At 43.5% G+C, this 25346-nt stretch overlaps 1 protein-coding gene across 1 annotated transcript in view; it reads right to left on the bottom strand.

Annotated features, from left to right (window-relative positions):
- Positions 1–25346, bottom strand: part of REV3L (REV3 like, DNA directed polymerase zeta catalytic subunit) — a 2860434-nt gene that overhangs the window by 2392552 nt on the left and 442536 nt on the right. The window contains exon 8 of the mRNA XM_044062729.1: positions 14831–14915. Within this exon, the coding sequence (XP_043918664.1) occupies positions 14831–14915 (85 nt within the window). The remainder of the gene's footprint in view (positions 1–14830; positions 14916–25346) is intronic.

Below are 25346 nucleotides of genomic sequence, written 5' to 3'. Positions count from 1 at the left end.
GGGCATAAAGGAAGGATTAGTCCTGAGGGAAACCCTGTCTGCATGGAAGATAATATGAAGGGTTCTACTGCCATGAGGGCCTGTAATTCAGACACTCTTCTTGCTGAAGTGATGGCCAGAAGTAAGGCAGTTTTCCAAGAAAGGAATTTCAACTCTGCTGTTGCAGCTGGCTCAAAGGGGGGGGGGGGGGGGGGCAGTGAGCTTTTCTAATACAAAGTTAAGGTCCCAGGCTGGAGTGGGAGCTCTCCTGGGGGGGGTCTTAAATTTATGGCCCCTCTAAGGAATTGTTTTAGCAAGGGGTGAGAGAAGAGGGGTGGTTCGGTATTATAATGTGCTGAAATGGCAGAGGCATAAATCTTAACTGATGAGAAGGATAGGCCCTTGCGGAGCATTTCTGTTAAGTACTCTAGAATATGAGGAAAGCTGGGCACCGTTGTGTCCCTCCCGAGTCTAGCTCCAGGAACAGTATCTTTTCCACTTTTCAGCATAGGATTTTCTGGTACTAGGCCTCCTTCCCTCCAGAATGACATCCAGCACCTGCTAACTGAGGGTAGAGGAGGGCTCATGGAATTAGCCAGGCTGCAAGGCTCAGGGTTTGAAGCCGAGGGTGCAGAATCTGGCCCGCCTGCTGGGACAGCAGGGAAGGGGTCTGAGGCAGGTGCCATGGTTGTAGCAGTGTCAAACTGCACAAGAGGGGGTACCAATGCTGGCGTGACCAGTCTGGTGCAATCAGTACTGACCTTGGCTTGTCCTGTTTGATCTTTAGCAGAACCTTCGAGAGGAGAGGCAGAGAGGGAAAGGCATAAACCGAGAGGCTTTCCCAGTTAAGGACAGGGCTTCCACTTTCCAAGCTTGATTGTGGGGAGTTCTGCTGCAGAATTTGTTCAATTGGTAGTTTTGAGGGGAGGCAAACAGGTCTACCTCTGGAGTCCACCATTTGTTCCTAAAGAGGTTGAGTATTTTGGGTTCTAGTTTCCATTCGTGTGGGTCCATGAGATTTCTGCTTAAGTCGTCTGCCAGTGATTTTAGTTTGTCTGGCTGGAATTGAGCTTGTAGATGTACTTGGTAGCTCAAGGCTGTGTTCCACAGAGCCATGGCTAGTCTGCAGAGAGGGTAAGAGTGGGTTCCCCCTGCTTGTTTATGTACCACATAACTGTGGTGTTGTCTGTCTTTACCAACAGTTGCCCTGGAAGAATAAGGTCTTTGAAGGCTGTCCGAGCATTCTGTACAGCTAACATTTCTTTTTGATTGATATGCAGGTGTATCTGTCTCGGGTTCTATTTGCCCTGAATGCACTGCCCTGCCATGTGAGCCCCCCATGCATAGTCTGATGTATCTGTTAGGGTTTAGGCGGCAGGGGGTAGAGTGAAAGGGAGTCCCTTGTTGTGGTAGCAGGCCTCTGCCCCCCCAAAGGAACTCTGTCCTTAGACAAGGAATGATAGGAATCATTGTTTCCAGGTCCTGAGAATGTTGACACCATAGACTTTTTTAGGTACCAATGGAGTTTCCTCATATACTGTCTTGCATATGGAATTAGCAGAATGCAAGAGGCCATGAACCCCAGAGCTTGCAGTATTTTCCTTGCAGATAGCTGGAAAGCTGGGCATCGTTTATAGGTTTTTGTGGCCATTAGTTTGAAGTAGGTTGTCAAATAAACTTGTTTCTCTGAGTGAGGAATGCCATCTCGGAAGCTGTGTTCAAGCTTGCCCACAGGAATACAATCCGTTGGCAGGGTACTAGGTGAGATTTCTTTTCATTGATGGTGTACCCCAGTGAGGTTAGAAGTGTCTTTACAAATGCCAGGTGTTGTAATAGCAAGTCCTGGTTTTCTGCCTGAATCAGACAATCGTCCAAGTATGGGTAAATCTGAATATTTCTCTGCCTGCAAAATGCAATGGCTGGAGCTAGACACTGTGAACAACCTGGGGGCAGAAGATAAGCCAAAGGGAACTGCAGAGAACTGAAAGTGCACGGAGTCCGCCCTGAAATGTAGGTATTGTCTGCAGGATTCTCTTATTGGGATGTGCAGGTAAGCTTCCTTTAAGTCTAGGGTTGCCAGCCAAGCATCCTTGGCTAGCATTGGAAGAAGCTGTTGAAGAGTTAGCATTTTGAATTTTGGAACCACCAGAAAGGTGTTGAGAATAGAAAGGCCCATGATAGGACACCAGGAGTTTTCTTTTCTGGGTACCACAAAAAGTTTTGAATAAAAAGCTTGTCCCCTTTGTTCTGCTGGGAGTGGTTAATAGCCCTGATACTGAGAAGAGAAAGAAAGTACAGTTTTGTACCTACCATAAATGTAGATGTTCGAGTGTTCACCCTGCTGCAGTCATCACACTTTGGTTATCCTGCCGTCAGGCGGTCCTGCAGTCTGCCCGAGTTCCAAAGTCTTGGTCCGGCATCGGTTGCTATCGCTTCTTCCCTGACGTCAGTGCGCCAGGGGTATACAAGAGGCACCTGACACCATTTTCTTCAGTTTTTCTTGCCCCAGATGTCAGGTGCCCCCAATAGGTAGGCTATATATATATATATATATATATATATATATATATATATATATATATATATATATATATATATATCTGTATATCTATATCTATATATATCTATATCTATATCTATCTATCTATATATCTATATCTATATATATATATATATCTATATATATCTATATCTATCTATCTATATCTATATCTATATATATCTATATATCTAGATCTATATCTATCTATATATCTATATCTATATATATATATATCTATATCTATCTATCTATCTCTATCTATCTATCTATCTCTCTCTCTCTCTATATATATATATATATATATATATATATATATATATATAAAAATATATATATAAATAAATACATATAAAAATAAAACAATACCTTCAGGCACAAGCAAATACACCACAGAGGTTGTATAGGATAGAATGGTATAGATAAGTCCAGCTAGTTCAGAGGGGATGGAGGGAGGGTAACATGGACTGCAGCACGGTGAACACTCGAACATCTACATTTATGGTAGGTACAAAACTGTACTATGTTCATCGTGTTATCCTGCTGCAGTCATCACACTTGGGTTGAATCCCAAAGCTAAGGATGGGTGGTGGAGTTAAACAGGGTTAGAAGAAGCTAGTAGGCCCTGCAAAACTGCAGTGGCAAAACCAGCTCTAGTCTTAGAATATAGAGGTAAGTGATGGTGTTTGGTGAAGGTGTGCACTGAACTCCAAGTTGCAGCTTTCAGTACCATCCTTGGTTGGCACCCCCCTGAGAAAGGCTGCTGATGTAGCTGTAGCCCTGGTGGAGTGGGACCTAATGTTAGCAGGTACCAGTTTCCCATGATGCGTGTAGCAGAAACGTATGCAATGTCCTATCCATTTTGAAATGGTCTGCTTTGAGATGGCTTTTCCTTGTGATCCTGCAGCACAGGCTACAAAGAGCTGGTCAGATTTTCTGAAAGCCTTAGTTTTATCCAACTAGTAACGTAATTGCCTGTGAATGTCCAAAGAGTGCAGGAGTCTTTCTCCTTTGTTCTGGGGATTTGGGACAAAGGTGGGCAAATGAATGGTTTGGTTTAGGGGCACACTAGATACCACCTTTGACATAAAGGAAGGGTTAGTTCATAGAGAGACTCTGTCTTGATGAAAAATGAGGAAAGGCTCCATTGCCATTAGTGCCTGTAGCTCTGAGACTCTTCTAGCTGAAGTTATTGCTAGTAGCAGGGCAGTTTTCCATGAAACAAATTTTAACTCAGCTGAAGAAGCTGGTTCAAAGGGCGGCAGTGTAAGCTTTTCCAGAACAAAGTTGAGATCCCAAGTAGGTGTTGGTGCTCTCCTGGGTGGTCTTATGTTCTTAGCCCCTCTGAGGTACTGTCTTAGGAGTGGATGTGAAAATAAAGGAGGATCCGTGTTGTAATGAGCTGAAATTGCTGAGGCGTGGATCTTAATGGATGAAAAGGAAAGTCCTTTGTGCAACATCTCAGTTAAATATTGTAGAATCTGAGGAATGTTTGGATCAAGGGGATTTTGGCCTTTAGCCTGGTTCCAGGCGCAAAATCTTTTCCATTTGTCTGAATAGGTTTTCCTGGTGCTGGGCCTCCTGGCCTCCAGAATGACATCCATAACAGCTTTGGATAGAGGTGTTGGCTGGTTGTTTAGGTAATTTTCCATGCAACCAGGTTTAAAGTCTTGAGCTGGCTGTGTATAATCCGAGTGTCTCGCTGGGTGAGCAGGTGAGGAATTTGTGGTAAAAAACATGGTGGGCCATGGGCCATGTTCCTTAGAATTGGATACCAGTGCTGGCGTGGCCAGTCTGGTGCAATGAGTATCATTTGTGGCCTCTCTAATCTGACTTTCAGCAGTACCTTTGCTAGAAGAGGCAGTGGAGGAAAGACATACATTGTTAATGTTTTCCAACTGAATGAGAGGGTGTCCACTTTCCAAGCTTGTGGATGGAATGTCCTTGTGCAAAATTTTTGAAGTTGGTAGTTTTGGGGGTTGGCAAACAGATCTATATCTGGGCATCCCCATTTTTGAGTTATCATTGCAAATACTTGTGGATCTAGTTTCTACTCTTGGGGATCCATGATCTTTCTGATTAGATCGTCTGCCAATGTGTTTTTCTTTCTTGGCAGGAATTGTGCTTGTAATTGAACTTGGTAAGACAGTGCTGTGTTCCACAAGGTCATTGCTTGCATGCATAGAGGGTAGGAATGTGTGCCCCCTTGCTTCTTTATGTACCACATTACTGTGGCATTGTCCGTCTATTACTGGTCAACTCCCTCCTAATATGCCACTTAAACATTAGAAGCCTAAACAATAAGATACATAGCCTGCATGCTGTACTAGCCACATACCTCCCCAACATAATGTGTCTATCTGAAACATGGCTCCGGCCATCAACCAAAGACAATGAGATCCTGCCTCCTGGTTACAATATACTTCGGGCAGATAGAGTAAAGACAAGAGGAGGTGGAATAGCCGTCTTATATAATAGCACACTTAACATCATAACTAACCCTATACAACCACCCCAGGTCTCTAACGCTGAAATACTAGCTCTAAAAATTCTACTAAATAATCATAAGGGCATTAACCTAATTGTCACCTATATTCCCCCTGGGAACAATGTAGAAACACTAGAGGTTATTCTACATTGGATAGCCAACAACTACCCTCAAGAATCCATTGTCCTGGGCGATGTTAATATTGACTGGAACCAATGCACAGCACAGTCCAACCCCATCCCTGTTAACCTACATGGATTCTCTCAGATAATATCATCTACCACACGTACAGGTAACAATAACCAAAAAGAGAGTATACTAGACTGGATACTCACCAACAGTCATCCCCAGAACTATATGTCTGGAACTCTCCCTAATGATCTTAGTGATCACCTGCTCACATACATCATGAAAGACAAAATTAATTGTACAAGCTTACCTATTTATAGGTCTATCAGATCCAAGAAAAACTTTGACCCAACTAAATTTCAACTTGAACTCAAATCATGTAACTGGACAAAACTATAGTTCCTTCCCCTTGATGAGGCAGTGTCATCATTTAACAATTCATTCCTTACTATACTTTACTCGCATGCCCCTAAACGCTCAATAAGAATTAAAACTCAACTAGCACCCTGGCTAACAACAGACACCAAAACCAAAATAACAACTAGAGACAAAGCGTGGGATAAATGGTGCACGACCAAACTACCCCTAGATCGTATCAAATTCCAACAACTTAGAAATGAGACTAAAAAAGCCATCATACTAGATAAGAAAAATTACTTCTACAATCTGCAACATAAACATCAGAATAACCCTCAAAAGTACTGGGCAGGCATAAATAAACTTCTCCAACCAGGCAAATCCACTACTCCGACCCCAGGAACATTATCTGACAAGAGCCAAGAAGATATAGCCAATTCATTCAATACTTTCTTCACAGAAACCATCCAGCCATTAGCTAACCAACTTTCTCCTCCCCACACTTCTACAAACACTATACCCGACTCACCACTCTCTTTTAGCTTCCAGCCAGTGTCCACATCCTTTATCAGATCCCTTTTGAAAAAAACTGAAGCCAACCACCCTTTCAGCCGATCTTCTGCCGGCTGAATACCTGCAAATTGCTGCAGATGTCGTAGCCTACCCTATCTCAATCCTAATTAACAGAACCATAACCGAGGCCTCAATCCCCTCAATTTGGAAAATATCCTATGTTATTCCACTCCACAAAGGAGGTTCATCCACAGAACTATCCAACTACAGACCTATAGCCATACTATCACCACTTGCCAAAATTATGGAAAAGTGCATGCACAACCAACTAATGCTCTATCTAACCCAAAATAAACTACTCACAGACTCTCAACATGGATTCAGACCCCATCATAGTACAACCACTGCCCTCCTCTCTTTTACTGAAAACATTAATCTTAACCGGAATAATAAAAAAATATCCTCCGCTCTCTTCCTGGACCTATCGAAAGCCTTCAATATGGTAAACCATCAGTTACTTCTATATACTTTAAAAACCCTGTATCTAGATACTCCAGCCCTTGACTGGTTTCAAGCTTACCTCACTGGGAGACAACAAGCAGTAATGTGGCAAAACAAGCTCTCCGGCCTACTACCAAATACCATAGGAGTTCCTCAAGGTTCCATATTAAGACCTCTCCTCTTTTCAGTCTTCATAAACGACATCCAAACAGTCATCCCTGAAGCCACCTGCATTCAATATGCAGATGACTCTACTATAATATGTTCCAATGCCTCTCTTGCAAATCTACTACCACCCAACATAGCTTCACCAAAGTCGAAAACTGGCTTGCCAACCATCTCCTGATCTTAAATCCAAACAAAACCAAGTTACTTCTCTTCTACCCAACCAATAGATCTCAGACTGAAAACTTCACTATAAAATCCAATAATGGGACCATCATCTCCCCAGACACCTATACAAAGCTATTAGGAGTAAACATTGACAATAAACTCAGATTTGATATACATATCAACCAAGCCATTAAGTCAGTCAACAAGAAACTTGGGACCCTATATAGAATTAAAGCCTTCCTTACCCCAAATGCCAGGGCAGCCACAGCCCGTTCACACCTTCTCTCTACCCTACTATATGCCTCTCCTGTCCTCACTCACCTTAACAAATCTGATCTGGCCAAGCTCTCATCCTGCTATAATCACATTGCCAGGTTCGTTACAGGCCTACCCTACAGAACACACCACTGTACTAACCTGAAAAAGCTTGGATGGATAGAATTCCCACACCTTCTTCACCAGTCCCAACTCATAGAGGCCTTCAAAATCCTTAAACAACCTGAGAATACCCCAGCACTAAAAATCTTAATGACTCCCTACTCCAATCTAAGCTGCCTTCGCTCAGCAAACAGACTCCTTGTCCAAACAACTAAATCTCTCAACCTAGGTGGTGATGCACTATTTGCCAACACCACTGGTAAAATATGGAACTCTCTCCCAAATAACATCACGCTTGCAACTTCTCTAAGTCAATTCAAAAATAGTCTAAAACTCCACTTCAAGTCACACTGGCTATGTCCTTGCTCAAACCCAGACTAGCTCTGTGCCATTAACTAAAACATAAACAACTAGCTAAGATGATAAGTACTTTGTATACTGTGAAAAAGAAATATGTATCCAGTCTAACTCTATGTCATTATACTGCCTACCGTCCTTGCTAATATGTTATTAATGTTACATTTGTAGTAATCTCAGAAATAGTAATGGCAGTCTTGTACTTGTATGTAAATAGCCTATGTTTTTGTTAAGTTCTTTCAGCTCATTTACTGTACCTAATTATCAATGTAACTCTGTTGGAGCTTTTCTCCCCGGGCCTCCGCTGAAAAAGGACATGTATCCAGTCGGACCATCCCGGTAAACAAATGTAAAATAAATAAATAAATAATAAATATTAGTTGTCCTGGGTGTAAGAGGTCTTTGAAAGCTGTTAGGGCATTCTGTACTGCTAGCATTTCTTTTTGATTGATATGCAGATGCCTTTGATCTGTAGTCCATTTGCCCTGAATGCACGGTCCTGCCATGTGTGCTCCCCAGGCATAGTCTGATGCATCTGTTGTCATAGTTTGCCTGGCTGTGGATAAGGTGAAAGGCTGATCCTTGTTGAGGTGACATGCCTGTGCCCACCATAGAAACTCCTGTTGAAGGCAGGGAATGAGTGGTATCATTGTTTCCAAGCTGTGGCTGTGCTGAGTCCATACGCTTTTCAGGTACCATTGTAATTTCCTCATATGCAGTTTTGCAAATGATATTAGTAGTATGCAAGATGCCATGAGTCCCAAGGCCTGCAGAATTTTTCTTACAGGGAGTTGGGTCCTTGTTGCCATTATTTTGAAATATTGAGTCAGCTGTTGTTGCTTGTCTGGCGTGAGAGAAGCCATCTGGGCCGTTGTGTTCAAGCTGGCACCCAGGAATATTATGTTTTGTGAGGGCACTAGTTTTGATTTCTTTTCATTTACTGTATACCCTAGGCAACTTAGAAGGTGTTTGACAAATGCCAGATGCTTTAAAAGAATGTCCTTGCTTTCTGCTTGAATAAGGCAGTCGTCCAGGTATGGGTATATTTGAAATCCTCTTTGGCTGCAGTATGCAATTACTGGTGCCAGGAATTTTGTGAAGACCCTGGGCGCAGTAGATAAGCCAAAGAGCAGTGCAGAAAATTGATAATGGGTTGAACCTGCAATGAAGCGGAGGTATCTTCTGCAATTTTGTCTGATAGGGACATGCAGGTATGCCTCCTTGAGGGTCCAACATTACTAGCCAAGCATTCTTGCCCAGCATGGGAAGAAGCTGCTGTAGTGTTAGCATCTTGAATTTTGGTACTTGCAGATAGGTGTTCAGAACTGAAAGATCCAGAATGGGTCTCCATGCTTTGTCTTTTCTTGGGACTAGAAAGAGTCTCGAGTAAAATCCTTGTCCTTGCTCCTGTGTAGGTACCTGTTGAATGGCTCTCATGTCCATGTGAGCTGTAATTTGTTTTTGTGCCTCTGCCCATTGATTTGGTGGCAGGTTTGGCATTCCTTTTATCCTTGGCAAGGTATGAAAGTGGAATCTGTATCCTTGTGAGACAATGTTTAGGACCCATTTGTCTTTTGTGATGATGTGCCAGTTGTCTGCAAAAAGTGCTAATTTTCCTCCCAAGGAAGCTGCCAAGAGATATTTGCTTGGTAGTTTGAGGATAGAGTCATTGTGTCTGTCTTCTGCTAGCTTGGGGCCTGTCTTCTCCTCCTTTCTAGGTAGCAGTACCCTATTGGCGAGGTTTGTAAGGGCCTTGTGACTGACCTCTGCCCCTTGAGCATCTGTATTTGCCCCTCTGTGATCTGTCCGAAGCTGGAAAGGACCAGTTTTTTGTTAGCCAATTTCTGTTGAAACGAGGGGGTTGTACCTGTAAAAAATCCTTGACCATCTGCATAGACTTTGCCTTATCCTCCATTTTCTTTAAAACCTCTTCTGCTTTGACACCAAATAATACATTCTGCTGTAAAGGTGCATCCAATAATATTGCTTTAACATGATCAGGTAGGGTTTGCTCTTTTAACCAAGCATGTCTACGTATAACAGACCCAGTAACAGCTGCTCTACAGGAAGCTTCCAATGAATCAAATCCACATTGTAAAGTATGTTTGCCCACCTGTTCAGCTGCATGCAACAGATCCTGCATTTCCTTGAATTCAGACTTTTCAGAATGTGTGCTCATTTTTTGTTTTAATTGAGACATTAGGAATTGCTGACATTTCAGCATGTGAAACTGACAATTTAATGCTCTCATAGCCAGAGTAGCTGAGGTGTATATCTTCTTTCCCAATCTATCTAGGGCTCTGGAATCCCTTTCAGAGGGCACAGGATTTTTAGCCATAGAAGCTTTAGCCCATTTGGGACCCTGGGAAATTGTTTCTGGGTCAGCCACAGGGCTTTTATAAAGGAATTTGTGAGAGTCAGGTACTGTGCAGTATCTGTCTGGTTGAGCTGGAGCAGGAGGTAGAGAGTCTGGATTTAGACTCTACTCCAAGTAAACATCATCCACAATATCAAACTGGACGGATAGCAAGTGGTCTGTGCTGGGGTAGTAAAAGGAACTCTCGGAGCCTTTTCTTTGAATCAGAGTAGTCCTGGCCTTCCCAGTGGAAATGTTCCCTCATGGTATGTAAAGTTTCCCCAAAGGAGTAGTCTTCAGGGGGAGATGCTGAGGGAATAGAGTCTTCAGCATCAGAGTCTCTATAAGTGGGAAAAGTGTACTCCTGTTCCTCAGAAGAATCTGAGGAAATTGAAACCTGGTCAGAGGAAGCATAATCCTCCTCTTGTCTTGGTCTTTTATCTGGAGGGGGATGGGAACCCCTGATTAGGGTAATCAAATCTTCAGCCATCTTAAGCATCTGTTTCTTAGGCATGGGGCCTTGAACTGTAGACTGATGTACAGTCTTTTTTGGTTTTAATAGAGTTTTAAGCTTAGCATAAGATTTAATGGTGAGTATAGTCGGTCTGAAGACACCTTCTGCAACCAAAGGTGTTTCTACTGCACCGGGATCTCCTTCTGCTCCGGTGTCGGAAGGGCCTAATGAAGATGGCTGCGACGGCCTAGTACACTCTGCTTGAGAATCCGCAGCCGTCTGGGGTTCCAATTCTGCGGTCGGCAGGGGCTGCGTAGGTGCCTCATTGAAAACCGGAGAACCGGCAAGAGGCCCAGCAGAGGCCTCGGAATCTGGCTTGTTCCTAGGCTGCCTGTCCTTATCCTTGCGTTTTTTATGTATGCCGGTCATCGGCTCCTCCGACGGCATGATATAATTAAATTTCCTACCAAAGAAATGTCGTGCGAAGTCAAAACGGCGTTTGATAATTCGTTTATTAAACCTAGCACAAAACTGACAACCTGTGATGTCGTGGTCTGGGCCTAGGCAAGGAATACAATAAGAATGGAAGTCCTTATGAGGTATTTGCTTCCCACAAGAAATGCAATTAACTTTTTCTGACATCGGACTGAGGCAAGAAAAGGTTCTCCAACGGGGTACTTAGCTTTATTGAAGACTTCGGACTGAAATTCGATTCAAAAATCTCAGGTGTCAGCCGACCGGCACTTGCGAGCTGCTTCTGCTTCGGGCACCACACGGCAAGAAAGACTGAAGAAAATGGCGTCAGATGCCTCTTATATACCCTTGGCGCACTGACTTCAAGGAAGAAGCTACAGCAACCGATGCCGGACCAAGACTTTGGAACTCAGGCCGACTGCGGGACCGCCCGACGGCAGGATAACCCAAGTGTGATGACTGCAGCAGGGTAACACGATGAACATCACGCTGATGGGCCTCCACCCACTGATTTGGGGGGAGTTCTGGCCAACCATTTGGGGTTGGTAGTGTGTGGAAGTGGAATCTGTATCCTCGGGAAACTATGTTCAAAACCCATTTGTCCTGGGTAATGAGTTCCCAGTTTTTTGCATGCAGGGTGAGCTTTCCTCCTAAGGGAGCAAGTAGTTGAGTAGGGCTTGGAAGGGTTAAGGTTAAGTCATTGTGCCATCTTTCTGTAGGGGGGTGGCTTACTACTCCCTGCTTTGGAAGTGGAAGCCCCCCACTGCTTAGATCTGTGCATAGCCTGAGACTGAAGTCTTGGTGGTCGGCTGTTCCTGGGTTTGGACTGAGAAGGCCTGGAAGGGACTGGAAAGGACCAATTCTTTGAAGGCCAATGCCTACTGAATCTGGGAGGCTGTACTTGTAGGAAATCTTTAACATTTTGCATTCTCCATTTTTTTGAGGTCGTCTTCTGCTTTGTTGTCAAAAAGGTGGTCCTGGTTTAAAGGTGCATCCAGTAATTTAGCTTTAATATGATCTGGCAAGTTTTGCTCCTTAAGCCAAGCATGCCTTCTAAGTACAGACCCAGTGACAGCAGCCCTGCAAGATGCTTCTAAAGCATCAAAACCACATTGCAAAATATGCAATTAATGCAGAATGCATTAAATCTTGCAAGCCTTTGTGTTCAGCACAGTCAGGAATCAACATACATTTCTGTTTATGTAGTTCCATAATATGCTGCTGATACTTTAACATATGAAACTGGTAATTTAAAGCCCTAATGGCCAAATTAGCAGAAGTGTATACCCTCTTACCCCATCTGTCTAAAGCTCTGGAATCTCTATCAGAAGGGGTAGGATTGCTGGTAGCAGTAGCCTTAATGCCTTTTGGTCCTTGGGAAATGGTCTCTGGATCCGCAGTAGGATTCTTGAAGAGGAATTTGTGAGAGTCAGGTACTCTGTAGTACTGGTCAAGTTTTCTGGGAGCTGGAGGTAAAGTGTCTGGGGTAAGGCAGAAAACCTCAACAATAGCCAGAAAAGGAAGGATAGCTAGGGGCCTGTGTTGAGATAAGAGTAAGAATTCCCCAAGTCTCTTATTGGACTTTGAGTAGTCCTGGCTTTCCCAGCAGAAATGCTCCCTAAGGGTATGCAAGGTTTCACCAAAAGAAAAATCTTCTGGAGGGGAAGCAGAGGGAAGGGAATCCTCTGCATCAAAGTCCTCATAAGTAGATAAGGGCAAATCCTGGTAATCAAAAGGAGCAGAGATATCAGATTCCTGAACAGAAGAATCACAAAGAAAATCTGTTCTAGGTCTCTTAGAGGGGGAAGGCTGGCTTTCCCTAATTAAAGTAATAAGGTCTTCAGCCATTCTAAGCATTTTTTTTTGAGGCATATGGGCCTGAGTCTGTGGTTCGGTCATCGGCTTTCTAGGCGTAGTGTGAGTTTTAGGCCTGTGGAATTCGGTACTTCTAGTTGGAAACTATGCCGTCTGTTTAATATGAACGTCTGTAGGCCTGAATACACCCTCAGGAGCCGGTGCCTGCACAGTGGCTCCGGACCCATCCAACGTAGAGACATCCACATATTCTATAGTTGAAGAAGCATCTCGCAGCATACCGGACTCCGAATGTGTCTCAGTAGAGGCCTGCGAATCTGTAGTAGCGGGTATCAGGGGATGCAAAAGCGCCTCACTGAGTACCGGCAGACTGGCGACTAGCTTAATGGAAGTGTCGTCGGCAGTTTTGGACCTATGCGGTCAGTCTCTGTCTTTATCCTTATGTTTTTTCGGAAGATCGGTAGTTGGATGGCTTAATGAAGCCATTTCGGAGTACGGAGATCGAGAACAAAAGTATTTGGCTACAAAAATAGTCCAACAACTAACAGCTCGGGCGTTGAACAAGGCACAAAACCGGCAGTGAGGGACGTCGTGGTCTGGGGCTAAACAGGTGACGCAGTAAGAATGAAAATCTCTATGAGGGTCTGAAACTCGAAAACGGAAATTTCAGGAGTTGGTCGACGGGCACTTGAGAACTGCTTCTGCTTTGGGCACCGCACGGCAAGAAAGACTGATGTAATGGCGTCGGCTGCATGTTTTATACCTCTGACGACCTGACGTCATGAAAAAAGTGACAACATCTGCCGCAAAAATTTGAAGACTCTGATATTCAGGCCGGCTGAAGACTACCTCCAGGCAGATAACCCAAATGTGATGACTGCAACAGTGAAACACGAAGAACATCAGGAGAAAGACAAACAAAAATGGTAGTTTTGTGGTACTAAAGGGTTCTTAAAGGGGACGAGGATTATGCTAACATATTAATATTTCAACTAAAATGACTATTCATGTAAGGAGACTTTTGAGTTAAAGTATAAGCTTGCAGAAGGGAGTACTATTTATGGATGGGGACTGGAACCTGATTTGCAATAGTGTGGATGTACCAGGGGACGTAAAAGGGAAAATATAACAAAAAAGCCTAGATTTATGAGGACGCATATGACCATATTTGGTATGGAAGACATGAATTCAGTACCAGGAACTAAGAAATTACACATTAGTCCTCAAGATTCAATTATTGGGATAAACCATATAGAAATTATATTGCACAGGATCATGTGTATTCAACTGAAAGTTTTGAGAAACATCCAATAACTAAATCAAGACAAGCACCAATACAAACTAGCAAAAGTGAGATATTGGTGCTTTCCTACTTGTGTTAAGACAATTTAAGAAATTGATAGTGGATATGTTTTGAGAGTTATTAGAAAAGAGAGAAATTTCAGAAAGGATAGCTAGTGAGTAGGATACAATGAAAATAACTTAAAATAACAGAAATTAGAGATAAAGAGATATGGGAATGAAGTCATAGGAATTATTTAGAGTGGTTGACAAAGGTTAAAGTACTGCAAAAGAAAGGGAATCTCAGAGAACAAAAGGAGGAGCAACTGCAGAGTGCTAAAAGGAAAATAAGGGAGACTTTGGATACATGAGCTTAGAAAGGTAACTGTTTCAAAAATATTTTTGATAAGTCTAAAGTGCAAAACCTTTTACCACAACAGAAAGTAGAAACACTTGTAGATAGTCTAAGGGAGACTATAATAAGAAGCATCCTCCAATCGAAAAATGATGGATTTACTGCATATCAGCAACTCAAACAGCATAAGAAATACTTGGTCTAGGGATCTGAACCTTTTCTGCAACATCAAAAGAATGGTTTGAAAGGGACTGCTAGATCTTGCTGAGGATACCATTGCTCTGGAACAAAACTCTCCATTCACATAAAACAAAGCTCAGCCATACCCATATTCAAGTGCAACTTGGATCTACGGATGGGAAACTGAAAACTTAGCCCGGAGGCAGCCCTTAAATACATTATCCTATTCACGTGTCCCCCTCAAATTATCTATGGTACGATTTCAGTTATTCTCATTATCTGAAGCACAAGAAAACATCACATAAAATAATAATGCACAAGCAAGACAAACATGTACTTACAGGGAGAAATCATTTTGCTTAAGGATAGTTTTCAACCTCTTCTGAAACCCTTTTTCACTCTTTGTTACTGGTACAAATCCACGATCTTCTCAGTGAAAGAAAAGAAAACAAAAGAAAACAATTTAACATACAATATATGGTGGTGTGAAAAAAAAAGTACAGTTTTGTACCTACCATAAATGTAGATGTTCGAGTGCTAATACAGCTGCAGTCATAACAGATGGGTTCTCCTGCCGTCAGGCGGGTCCTCAGTCGGCCGAATTCCAAAGTCTAGGTCCGGCGTCGGTTGTCATCGCTTCTTCCCTGACGTCAGTGCGACAGGGGTATAAAAGAACCAGCCAACGCCATTTTCTTCAGTTTTTCTTGCCCCAGACGTCAGGTGCCCCCAGAAGGAAGGCAAAACATAAATTTATGTAGTAAAGCAAATGCAATATAATCAAAAAACAGAAGTTGCAAGCAAATACACCATAAAAGAATACCCCAATGAGGTTGTATGAGGAGGTATTAGCCATAAGGCCTGTCCCAAGAGGGGAAGGAGGGAGGGAAACCTGGACTGCAGCTGTATTAGCACTCGAACATCTACATTTATGGTAGGTACAAAACTGTACTATGTTTATCGTGCATACAGCTGCAGTCATAACAGATGGGTAGAATCCCAAAGCTAATAAAGGGGTGGTAGGCACTAAGTGGAACTAGGAGGAGACAGGATGCCCTGCAAGACTGCAGTGGCAAAGCCTGCTCTAGTTTTGGAGTATAATGGTAGGTGATAGTGCTTGGAGAAAGTATGTACAGAACTCCAAGTGGCTGCTTCCAAAATATCTTTGGTAGGAACCCCCCTGAGGAAAGCAGCAGAGGTAGCTGTGGTCCTTGTGGAGTGAGATCTGATGCCTGCAGGTACAGTTTTACCATGAAAAGAGTAACAAAAGCGTATGCAGTGGGCTATCCATTTTTAGATAGTCTGTTTGGAAATAGGCTTCCCTTGAGCACCTGTAGCATAGGACACAAAGAGTTGCTCTGATTTTCTGAAAGGCTTTGTTCTGTCCAAGTAATAACAGAGCTGTCTGTGAATGTCCAAGGAATGTAGTAGCCTCTCCCCTTTGTTTTGTGGATTAGGGTAAAACATAGGCAAGTGGATAGCCTGATTCAAGGCTACCCTGGATACTACCTTTGGCATAAATGAAGGATTTGTTCGTAAGGAAACTCTGTCCTGATGGAAAATCATGAAAGGCTGCACAGCCATGAGGGCTTGTAGTTCCGAAACCCTGTGTGCTGAGGTGATAGCTAGAAGGAAGGCTGTTTTCCATGACAAATGTTGCAGATCTGTTGAATCAGCTGGCTCAAAAGGAGGCAGGGTTAGTTTTTCTAGAAAGAAATTGAGGTCCCAAGCCGGTACTGGTTGCTGACTTGGGGGTTTTATATTCTTAGCCCCTCTGAGGAACTGTCTTAAGAGAGGGTGAGGGAATAAAGGAGGATCAGTGTTGTACTCTGCAGAAATGGCTGAGGCATGGATTTTGATGGAGGAGAATGAAAGTCCACTGCTTAGCAGCTCGGCTAGGTACTGTAGTATTTGAGGTAAATTCAGTATTCCAGGATTCTGACCCTTTTCCTGATTCCAGACACAAAACCATTTCCATTTTGCGGAGTAGGCTTTTCTAGTAGAAGGCCTTCTGGCCTCCAAAATGACATCCTGCACCTCCTTGGAGAGTAGGGTCTGCTGCGAATTTAAGGAATTTTCCATGCGGCTAGATTGAGTGTTTTCAGCTGACTGTGAAGAGTTTTGAAGTTGTGCTGAGTCAGTAGAAGAGGCATTAGAGGCAGGATCCATGGTAGGGAATGAGTCAGGCTCCTCAGGAGTGGGTACCAGTGTTGTCTTGGCCAGTCTGGAGCAATGAGAATCATCTTCGGTCTGTCTGCTCTGGCTTTTAATAGAACTTTGGCCAGCAGTGGAAGAGGTGGAAAGGCATAAACCGTCATTGTTGTCCAACTGAAAGAGAGTGCTTCCACTTTCCAGGCCTGTGGATGAAAGGTTCTTGAGCAGAATTTTGTCAATTGGTAATTTCTGTGGGTGGCAAAGAGATCTATGTCTGGCCTTCCCCATGCTTGAATTATCATTGTAAAAACTTTAGGATATAACTTCCATTCGTGTGGATCTGTCATATTTCTGCTCAGGTTGTCTGCCAGTGTGTTTTCCTTCCCTGGCAGGAATTGTGCTTGAAGTTGGATTTGCAATTCTAGAGCCGTGTTCCAAAGGGACATGGCTAGTCTGCACAGGGGATATGAATGAGTTCCTCCCTGTTTGTTTATGTCCCACATCACTGTGGTGTTGTCTGTTCTTATCAATAGCTGCCCTGGATGCAGTAGGTCTTTGAAAGCCATAATAGCATTTATTACTGCTAGCATTTCCTTTTGATTGATGTGTAGGTGCTTTTCTTTTTGTGACCATTTGCCCTGAATGCACTGATCTGTCATGTGCGCCCCCCCCAGGCGTAGTCCGATGTTGTGATGACTTGATATGCTTGAGGCTTGCAGAATGGGAGACCTATGTTTCTTTGGCATGCTTGAGCCCACCACAGAAATTCCTTTTGAAGACATGGAATCAGTGGTATGATTGTTTCCAAACTGTGGCTGTGTTGAGACCATAAGTTTTTTAGGTACCATTGAAGTTTCCTCATATGCAGCTTTGCACATGGGATTAGCAGGATGCAAGATGCCATGAATCCCAGAGCCTGCAGGATTTTCCTTGCAGTCAGCCTGGTGAAGGTTGCCAGTTTTCTGAAGTATTGAGTTAATTGCCCTTGTTTCTCTGGCGTAGGGTAGGCCATCTGGGTGTTTGTATCCAAGCTGGCACCCAGGAAAAGTATTGTTTGAGAGGGTATTAGTCTTGACTTCTTTTTGTTGACTGTGTATCCCAGAGATTTCAACAACATTATTACAAACGCCAGGTGTTTCAGAAGAGTGTGTTTGCTGTCCGCTTGGATCAGGCAGTCGTCCAGATATGGGTATATTTGTATCCCTTGAAGTCTGCAGAAGGCAATTACTGATGCCAGGCATTTCGTGAATACTCTGGGCGCAGTAGATAAGCCAAAGGGCAATGCAGAGAATTGATAATGGGATGAACCTGCAAGAAATCTGAGGTATCTTCTGCAATCTTGTCTGATCGGGACATGCAGGTATGCCTCCTTGAGGTCCAATGTCAGCAGCCAAGACTCCTTGCCCAGCATGGGAAGGAGCTGCTGTAATGTGAGCATCTTGAACTTTGGTACGAGTAAACATGCGTTTAGGATGGATAGGTCTAAAATAGGTCTCCAATCTTTGCCCTTCCTTGGTACCAGGAATAGTCTGGAATAAAAACCTTGACCCTGTTCTTGTGCAGGTACCTCTTGAATAGCTTTCATGTCCATGAGATCTGAAATTTGTTTTTGTGCCTCTGCCCTTTGATTGTGTGGCAGATTTGGCATGCCTCTCATTTTTGGAAGGGTGTGAAAGTGGAATCTGTAGCCTCTGTCTATAATGTCCAGGATCCATTTGTCTTTTGTAACAATATGCCAATTTTTCGAAAATAATGCCAGTTTTCCACCTAAAGGTGCTGCCATTTGAGCCTTGCTTGGCATGCAAAGGGGAAAGTCATTGGGTTTGCTTTCTGAATGGCTGTGAACTATCCTCACCCCCTCTTGGTGTAGGTGTTTGCCATTGTCTGCCTCTAAATGATCCTTGAGATTGCCCTCTACCTCTCGGGCGCCTGTATCTACCTCTTTGAGGTCTGTCTGTGGCTGGAAAGGACCAATTTTTTGAAGGCCAATTTCTACTGAAACGTGGCGGTTGTACCTGTAGGAAATCTTTCACCGTTTGCATTAATTTTGCCTTTTCCTCCATTTTCTTTAATACCTCCTCAGCTTTAACACCAAACAATACATCTTTTTGAAGAGGTGCATCTAGTAATTTAGCTTTAACATGATCTGGTAAGGTTTGCTCTTTGAGCCAAGCATGTCTACGTATGACTGATCCTGTAACAGCAGCTCTACAAGAGGCCTCTAAAGCATCAAAACCACATTGCAAGGTATGTTTACCCACTTGATCTGCACTATGCAACAAATCCTGCAACTCCTTCAAGTCTGGTTGTTCAGGTTGTGACATTTTGCTTTTCAACTGAGATAACAAAAACTGTTGATACTTTAACATATGGAACTGACAGTTTAATGCCCTCATGGTTAAAGTGGCCGAGGTGTATACCTTTTTCCCCCCACCTTTCTAAAGCTCTGGAATCTCTCTCTGAAGGTAATGGATTTTTAGCAGTGGAGGCCTTAATTCCCTTGGGACCCTGTGAAATAGTTTCTGGGTCAGCTGCATGGATTTTGTATAGGAATTGGTGTGAATCAGGCACCCGGTAATACCAGTCAGGCTTGACTGGAGCTGAAGGTAAAGAATCTGGGTTAAGGCTGGCCTCTGAATACACATCATCTAATATGTCTAAGACAGGAGGTATAGCCAGAGGTCTGTGCTGAGGGAGCAAGAGGGAATCCCTGAGCCTTTTCTTGGAGTCGGAGTACTCTTGGCCTTCCCAGTGGAAGTGTTCCCTCAAGGTATGCAAGGTTTCCCCAAAAGAGTAATCCTCGGGGGGGGGGTGCAGAGGGAATGGACTCCTCTGCATCAGAATCTTCGAAAGGGGAGTAAGAATGTTCCTGGTCCTCAGAATGCTCTGAAGTAATGGAGGCCTGGTCCGAGGAAAGGTATTCTTCCTCCACTCTGGGCCTTTTGTCTGGAGGGGGTTGAGAACCCCTGATAAGAGTAATCAAATCCTCAGCCATTTTGAGCATCTGCTTTTTAGGCATGGGGCCTTGAGAGGGGCCCTGTGGAGCTTGTCTTTTAGAATGCATGGCTGCTTTAGATTTAGTGTAAGCCTTAATGGAAAAAGAAGAAGGCCTGAAGACACCTTGAGAGGTGGCAGGCCTGTCTGAACTCTCTGAGCTTCCCCGCCAAGGGTGACTTCGGTATCTGTAGTCGGGATGTGGGCCGAAGAGCCTGCGACCTCAGGCACAGAAGACACCGCTAATGAAGTGTCATCGGTAGTCAGGGGCTGCGTAGGCGCCTCGCTGAGAACCGGAGCGCATGTAGTCGGCTTTAGCGTGGTGTCAGTAGAAGTCGCAGACCTCGTATGTCAGTCCTTATCTTTACGTCGTTTACTCAAAATAGGAGTCGGAGTATCCGACGACATGTTGTAATTAAACATTTTGCCAAAATAGTGTTGGGCGAACTCCACCCGACGCTTAATAGTGCGTCTGTTGAATGTAGCACAAAAACGACAGGCCGAGACGTCGTGGTCTGGGCCTAAGCAAGGTATACAGAGGGAATGGAAATCCTTATGCGGTATTTGCTTCCCACATGAAATGCAATTATTAACTTTGTCTGACATCGGTCTGAGGCAAGAAAAGTTTCCCCAACGGAGTACTTCGCTTTCTAGAAGTCTTCGGTTGAAAAATATTCGTAATCTCAGGAGCTGGCCAACCGGCACTTGTGAAATGCTTCTGCTTCGGGCACCGTGCGGCAAGAAAGACTGAAGAAAATGGCGTCGGCTGGTTCTTTTATACCCCTGTCACACTGACGTCAGGGAAGAAGCGACGAGAACCGACGCCGGACCTAGACTTTGGAATTCGGCCGACCGAGGACCCACCTGACGGCAGGAGAACCCATCTGTTATGACTGCAGCTGTATGCACGATGAACATCTAAACATATATCATCTGCTCCTCTTAATGATGTGGTATACATTCTGTGAGATTATTAAAGGAAAAAACATGACGTTATTTGCAACTTAGCAATATCGTTTAAAATGCCTCAAAGTAATGTCAAAACATATTCCTGGAAGACCTAACATCTGCTTTCCTTAAGATGTCAGTTCTGTCCATCTCTGCCTACTTTCATGCATTTCAACATGCTTCTTATGTCAGACGGTATTTTCATTTATCTATCTTACATACATGGATGTGGTACTTATTAAAATAACCCCATAGAGACATAACTATACTGAAACTGAAATTATTCTCAGTTCAGAAAAAAGTAAAATCTTACCATAAGAGTAGATGTCTTCTCTTTATTGCTGCAGCATTCCATACAGTAGGGATCCCCTGCCTAGGGCAGCCTGACATCCGGCCACTATACTAAAGCTTTAGGTTATAACAGGGACATCATACATCGCACATATGCTCCCTGTGCACATCTTAGAGCATAAAGATGATGTATGGACGTACCTTCCTCGGAACCAAAAAGCCTCAGGAGGAACAACAGTCCAAGGAGAAAAGAGGAACATGTGCATACAGAAAGAAAGAAACCGGGGAAGGAGGGAGCAAACAGGGCAACAGTGAAGAGAAGAACATCTACTGTTATGGTAAGATTTTACACAACTATGGCCTTCCATATCACTGTTGCAGTATTCCCTACAGAAGGGACAGGACAAAAGCTCAGAAGAAAAATGGGAAGAGCAAAGTCCAGTAGAGCCTTCAAGGAAGCCATGCAGGACAGCCTTGGGAAATCCAGCCCTAGCCCTGGAAACCACATCTAACTTATAGTGCTTTATAAACGGATGCACAGAAGTCCAACTCACTACCTCAAGGATGGGGGAAGTATCCAATCCTTTGGAAAAAGCACCAGAAGAAGCCACACTCCTGGTAGAATGAGCCTAAACAGAAGAAAGGCTTTTCCCACGAAAAAAGCAACAAAAGGAAATGACCTTAAATATCCACTAAGCTATGGTTTGCTTAGAAACAGGAAAACCTTAAGACCTAGGACAAAAGGAAACAGTTGCTCAGATTTACAAATGGCTTTAGTTCTATCCAAATAATATCAAAGTTGTCTATTCAAATCCAAGGTGCAAAAAAATTGTCTCATAAGCAGACTGTGGAGAAGGAAAAAATGTAGACCGACTAAGAGACAACTCATTAACCATCTTGGGCATAAAAGAAGGATTACTGCTAAAAGACATCCGGTCCTTATGAAAAAAAAAAGGAACATTCATAAGGGCCTGCAGCTCAGATATCCTTCTGGCTGAGGTAAGGGCCAACAAAAGAAAGTACAGTTGTGTACACTTACCATAAATGTAGATGTTCGAGTGTATTCACTGTTGCAGTCATTACATTTGGGGTAATCTGCTGGCAGGTTGCCCTCAGTCGGCCTGAATAACAAAGTCTTGGGTCCTGCGTTGGTTGCTGTCTCCTCTTCCATGATGTCAGGTCATCAGGGGTATAAAATATGCAGCCAACGCCATTTTAATCAGTTTTTCTTGCCCTAGATGTCAGGTGCCCCCCAAATGGGGGAGCAAAAATATATATAAATATACTGTAAATATATATAAATGCACCTTAGAAAAATAAAAATGACCTTCAACTAAAAGCAAATACACCACAAAGGCTTTTGAGTATAGTGAAGGAAAGAAAAGGTATAGAATGGGGGATGACGGGTGGGTAACCTGGACTGTAAAAGTGAATACACTATAACATCTACATTTATGGTAAGTGTACACAAAGTACAGTTTTGTACCTACCATAAATGTAGATGTTCGAGGATCCACATTGCTGCAGTCCTAACCATTGGGTAGTCCGCTGTCCAGTCGGCCCGAATACCAAAGTATATGGCTGACGTCGGTCCAGGCGCATTAGACTGACGTCAGGACGTCAGGGTACTAATGCGCATGACCGACGTCATATCCTCAGTCTTTTCTTGCCCCAGATGTCAGAAGACCCTAAAAAGACAAGGCCCAAACCAAAACACCAAAAAGCCCTGCACCAAACATATATACAATATATATACAATAAGATATATAGTAACTCACACCACCACCCCTAAACAAAGCGGGGAAGGAGGGAGGGTAAATTGGACTGCAGCAATGTGGATCCTCGAACATCTACATTTATGGTAGGTACAAAACTGTACTATGTTCTTCATTCCACATTGCTGCAGTCCTAACCATTGGGTAGAATCCCAAAGCAGAGGTAAGGGAGGCTGGCAAATCATAAGGAAGCAGGAGCTGTCAACATGCCTTGCAAAATAGCTGTGGCAAAACCAGCCCTAGATTTAGAGTAGAGAGGAAGGTGGTAATGCTTAGAGAAAGTATGCACTGAACTCCAAGTAGCTGCCTCCAAAATATCCCTAGTTGCCACCCCCCTTAGAAATGCTGTAGAAGTGGCAGTAGCCCTAGTGGAATGAGGCCTAATCCCAGCTGGAATCTCCTTGCCATGATGGGAATAACAAAATGAAATGCAAAACCCAATCCACTTAGAAATAGTTTGCTTAGACACAGGCTTGCCCTGAGAACTCAAAGCAAAAGAAACAAACAACTGCTGAGACTGCCTGAAATCCTTAGTCCTGCTTAAATAATAACGCAACTGCCTATGTACATCTAAAGTGTGCAAAATCTTTTCCCCCTTATTTTGGGGATCTGCATAGAAAGTAGGCAAATGAATAGTTTGGTTTAAAGCCACACTAGAAACCACCTTAGGCATAAAGGAAGGATTAGTACGTAATGATACCCTATCCTTATGGAAAATCAAAAAGGGCTCTACTGCCATAAGGGCCTGCAACTCAGAAACCCTTCTTGCAGAAGTAATAGCCAACAAAAAAGCAGTCTTCCATGACAAGTATTTCAATTCAGCAGTAGCCGCAGGCTCAAAAGGTTGTAGAGTAAGTTTCTCCAACACAAAATTGAGATCCCAAGCAGGAGTAGGAGCTCTACGTGGGGTCTTATATTCTTTGCCCCTCTAAGAAATTGCTTGAACAAAGGATGCGAAAACAATGGTGGGTCACAGTCATAGTGAGCTGAAATTGCTGCAGCATGAATCTTAATGGAAGAGAAAGACAAACCTTTGTCCAGTAACTCAGTAAGATATTGAAGAGCCACACCTAAATTTGGCTCAGTAATCTCCAAATTGTTTGCTGCACTCCAAAACAAAAATCTCTTCCATTTTTCTGCGTACACTTTCCTTGTACTAGGTCTTCTGGCTTCCATAATCACATTTAAAACTTGTTGAGGAAGCTGAGACCTGCTGTCTTTCAAAACAGAATATGCCAGGCTGTTAGATGTAGAGAGTGAAGCTTGACATTGAGCAGATGACCGTCCCTCTGAGACAACAGGTGTGGAATCAAGGGTAAAGGCCATGGAGGCTTCCTTACCAGACTCCTCAATAATGGGTACCAGTGCTGCCGAGGCCAATCTGGAGCTATTAAAATCATCCTTGGCTTGTCTTGTCTGACCTTTAGAAGCACCTTTGGAAGAAGAGGCAGAGGTGGAAAGGCATACACATGAAGATTTTTCCAACTGAAAGAAAGAGCATCCACTTTCCAAGCTGTGTGATGAAATCCTTTCGTGCAAAACTTTGGCAGCTGGTGGTTTAGTGGAGAAGCGAACAGATCTATGTCTGGAGTTCCCCATGACACTGTCAATGTTTGAAATACATGAAGATCCAGTTTCCACTCGTGGGGATCCATGATTTGTCTGCTTAATACATCTGCTAAGGAGTTCTGTGCTCCGGCAGAAACCTTGCCTGAAGAGTTAGTTGCAGACTGAGCGCAGTCTCCCATAAAATCATTGCTTGTCTGCACAATGGGTAAGAATGTGTTCCCCCTTGTTTGTTGATGTACCACATGACAGTTGTGTTGTCTGTTAGAATCAACACCTGCCCTGGAAGAAGTAACTCCTTGAAAGCAATTAATGCAAACTGAACTGCTAACATCTCTTTCATGTTGATATGTAGATGCTGTAGTCTGGCAGGCCACTTGTCTTGTATCCACTTTCCATTTAGATGAGCTCCCCAAGCAACATCTGAGGCATCTGTCGTTAGAATCTGACTTGCCTCTGGCCGGGTCACAGAGAGTCCCTTGTTTAGGTGACATTCCTGAGCCCACCACAAATTCCTTTTGAATGCAAGGTATTATTTGAATGACAGTGTCCAAATCCTGGCAGTGCTGTGTACACACAATTTTGAGATACCATTGTAGCTTCCTCATATGCAGTTTGGCATTGGGAAGTACCAGAATACAAGATGCCATGAACCCTAAGGCTTGAAGGACTGTCCTTGCAGTCAGCCCGGACTGAAGAGATAGATGATGGAAGTAACTGGAAAGATTCTTTTGTTTGTCCGGGGTTAAAAAGGCCATCTGGGCTGCTGTATTCAGTCTCACACCCAGAAAGCACATGTCTTGAGAGGGTACTAGACTGGACTTTATTTCGTTCACAGAATACCCTAGGCATCTTAGCACTGCTATGACATATTCCAGATGCTGTAGAAGATCTTCTTTTTCTTGAGCCAGAATCAGGCAGTCGTCCAAGTAAGGATAGATTTGGATTCCTTTTAGCCTGAAGTAAGCTATCACTGGAGCCAGAACCTTTGTGAATACTCTGGGCAGTAGATAAGCCAAAGGGCAATGCAGAGAACTGATAATGAGAATTTCCAGCTCGAAAACGCAGATACTTCCTGCAACTTAGTCTGATTGGCACATGAAGGTAAGCTTCCTTGAGATCTAAAGTTACC

The sequence above is a fragment of the Protopterus annectens genome, chromosome 2.part1, assembly GCF_019279795.1.
Source record: "Protopterus annectens isolate FY-2018-M chromosome 2.part1, PAN1.0, whole genome shotgun sequence".
Taxonomy (NCBI): Eukaryota; Metazoa; Chordata; order Ceratodontiformes; family Protopteridae; genus Protopterus; species Protopterus annectens.
The sequence above is the reverse complement of the archived record's forward strand: the minus strand, read 5'-3'. Positions and strand labels throughout refer to the sequence as shown.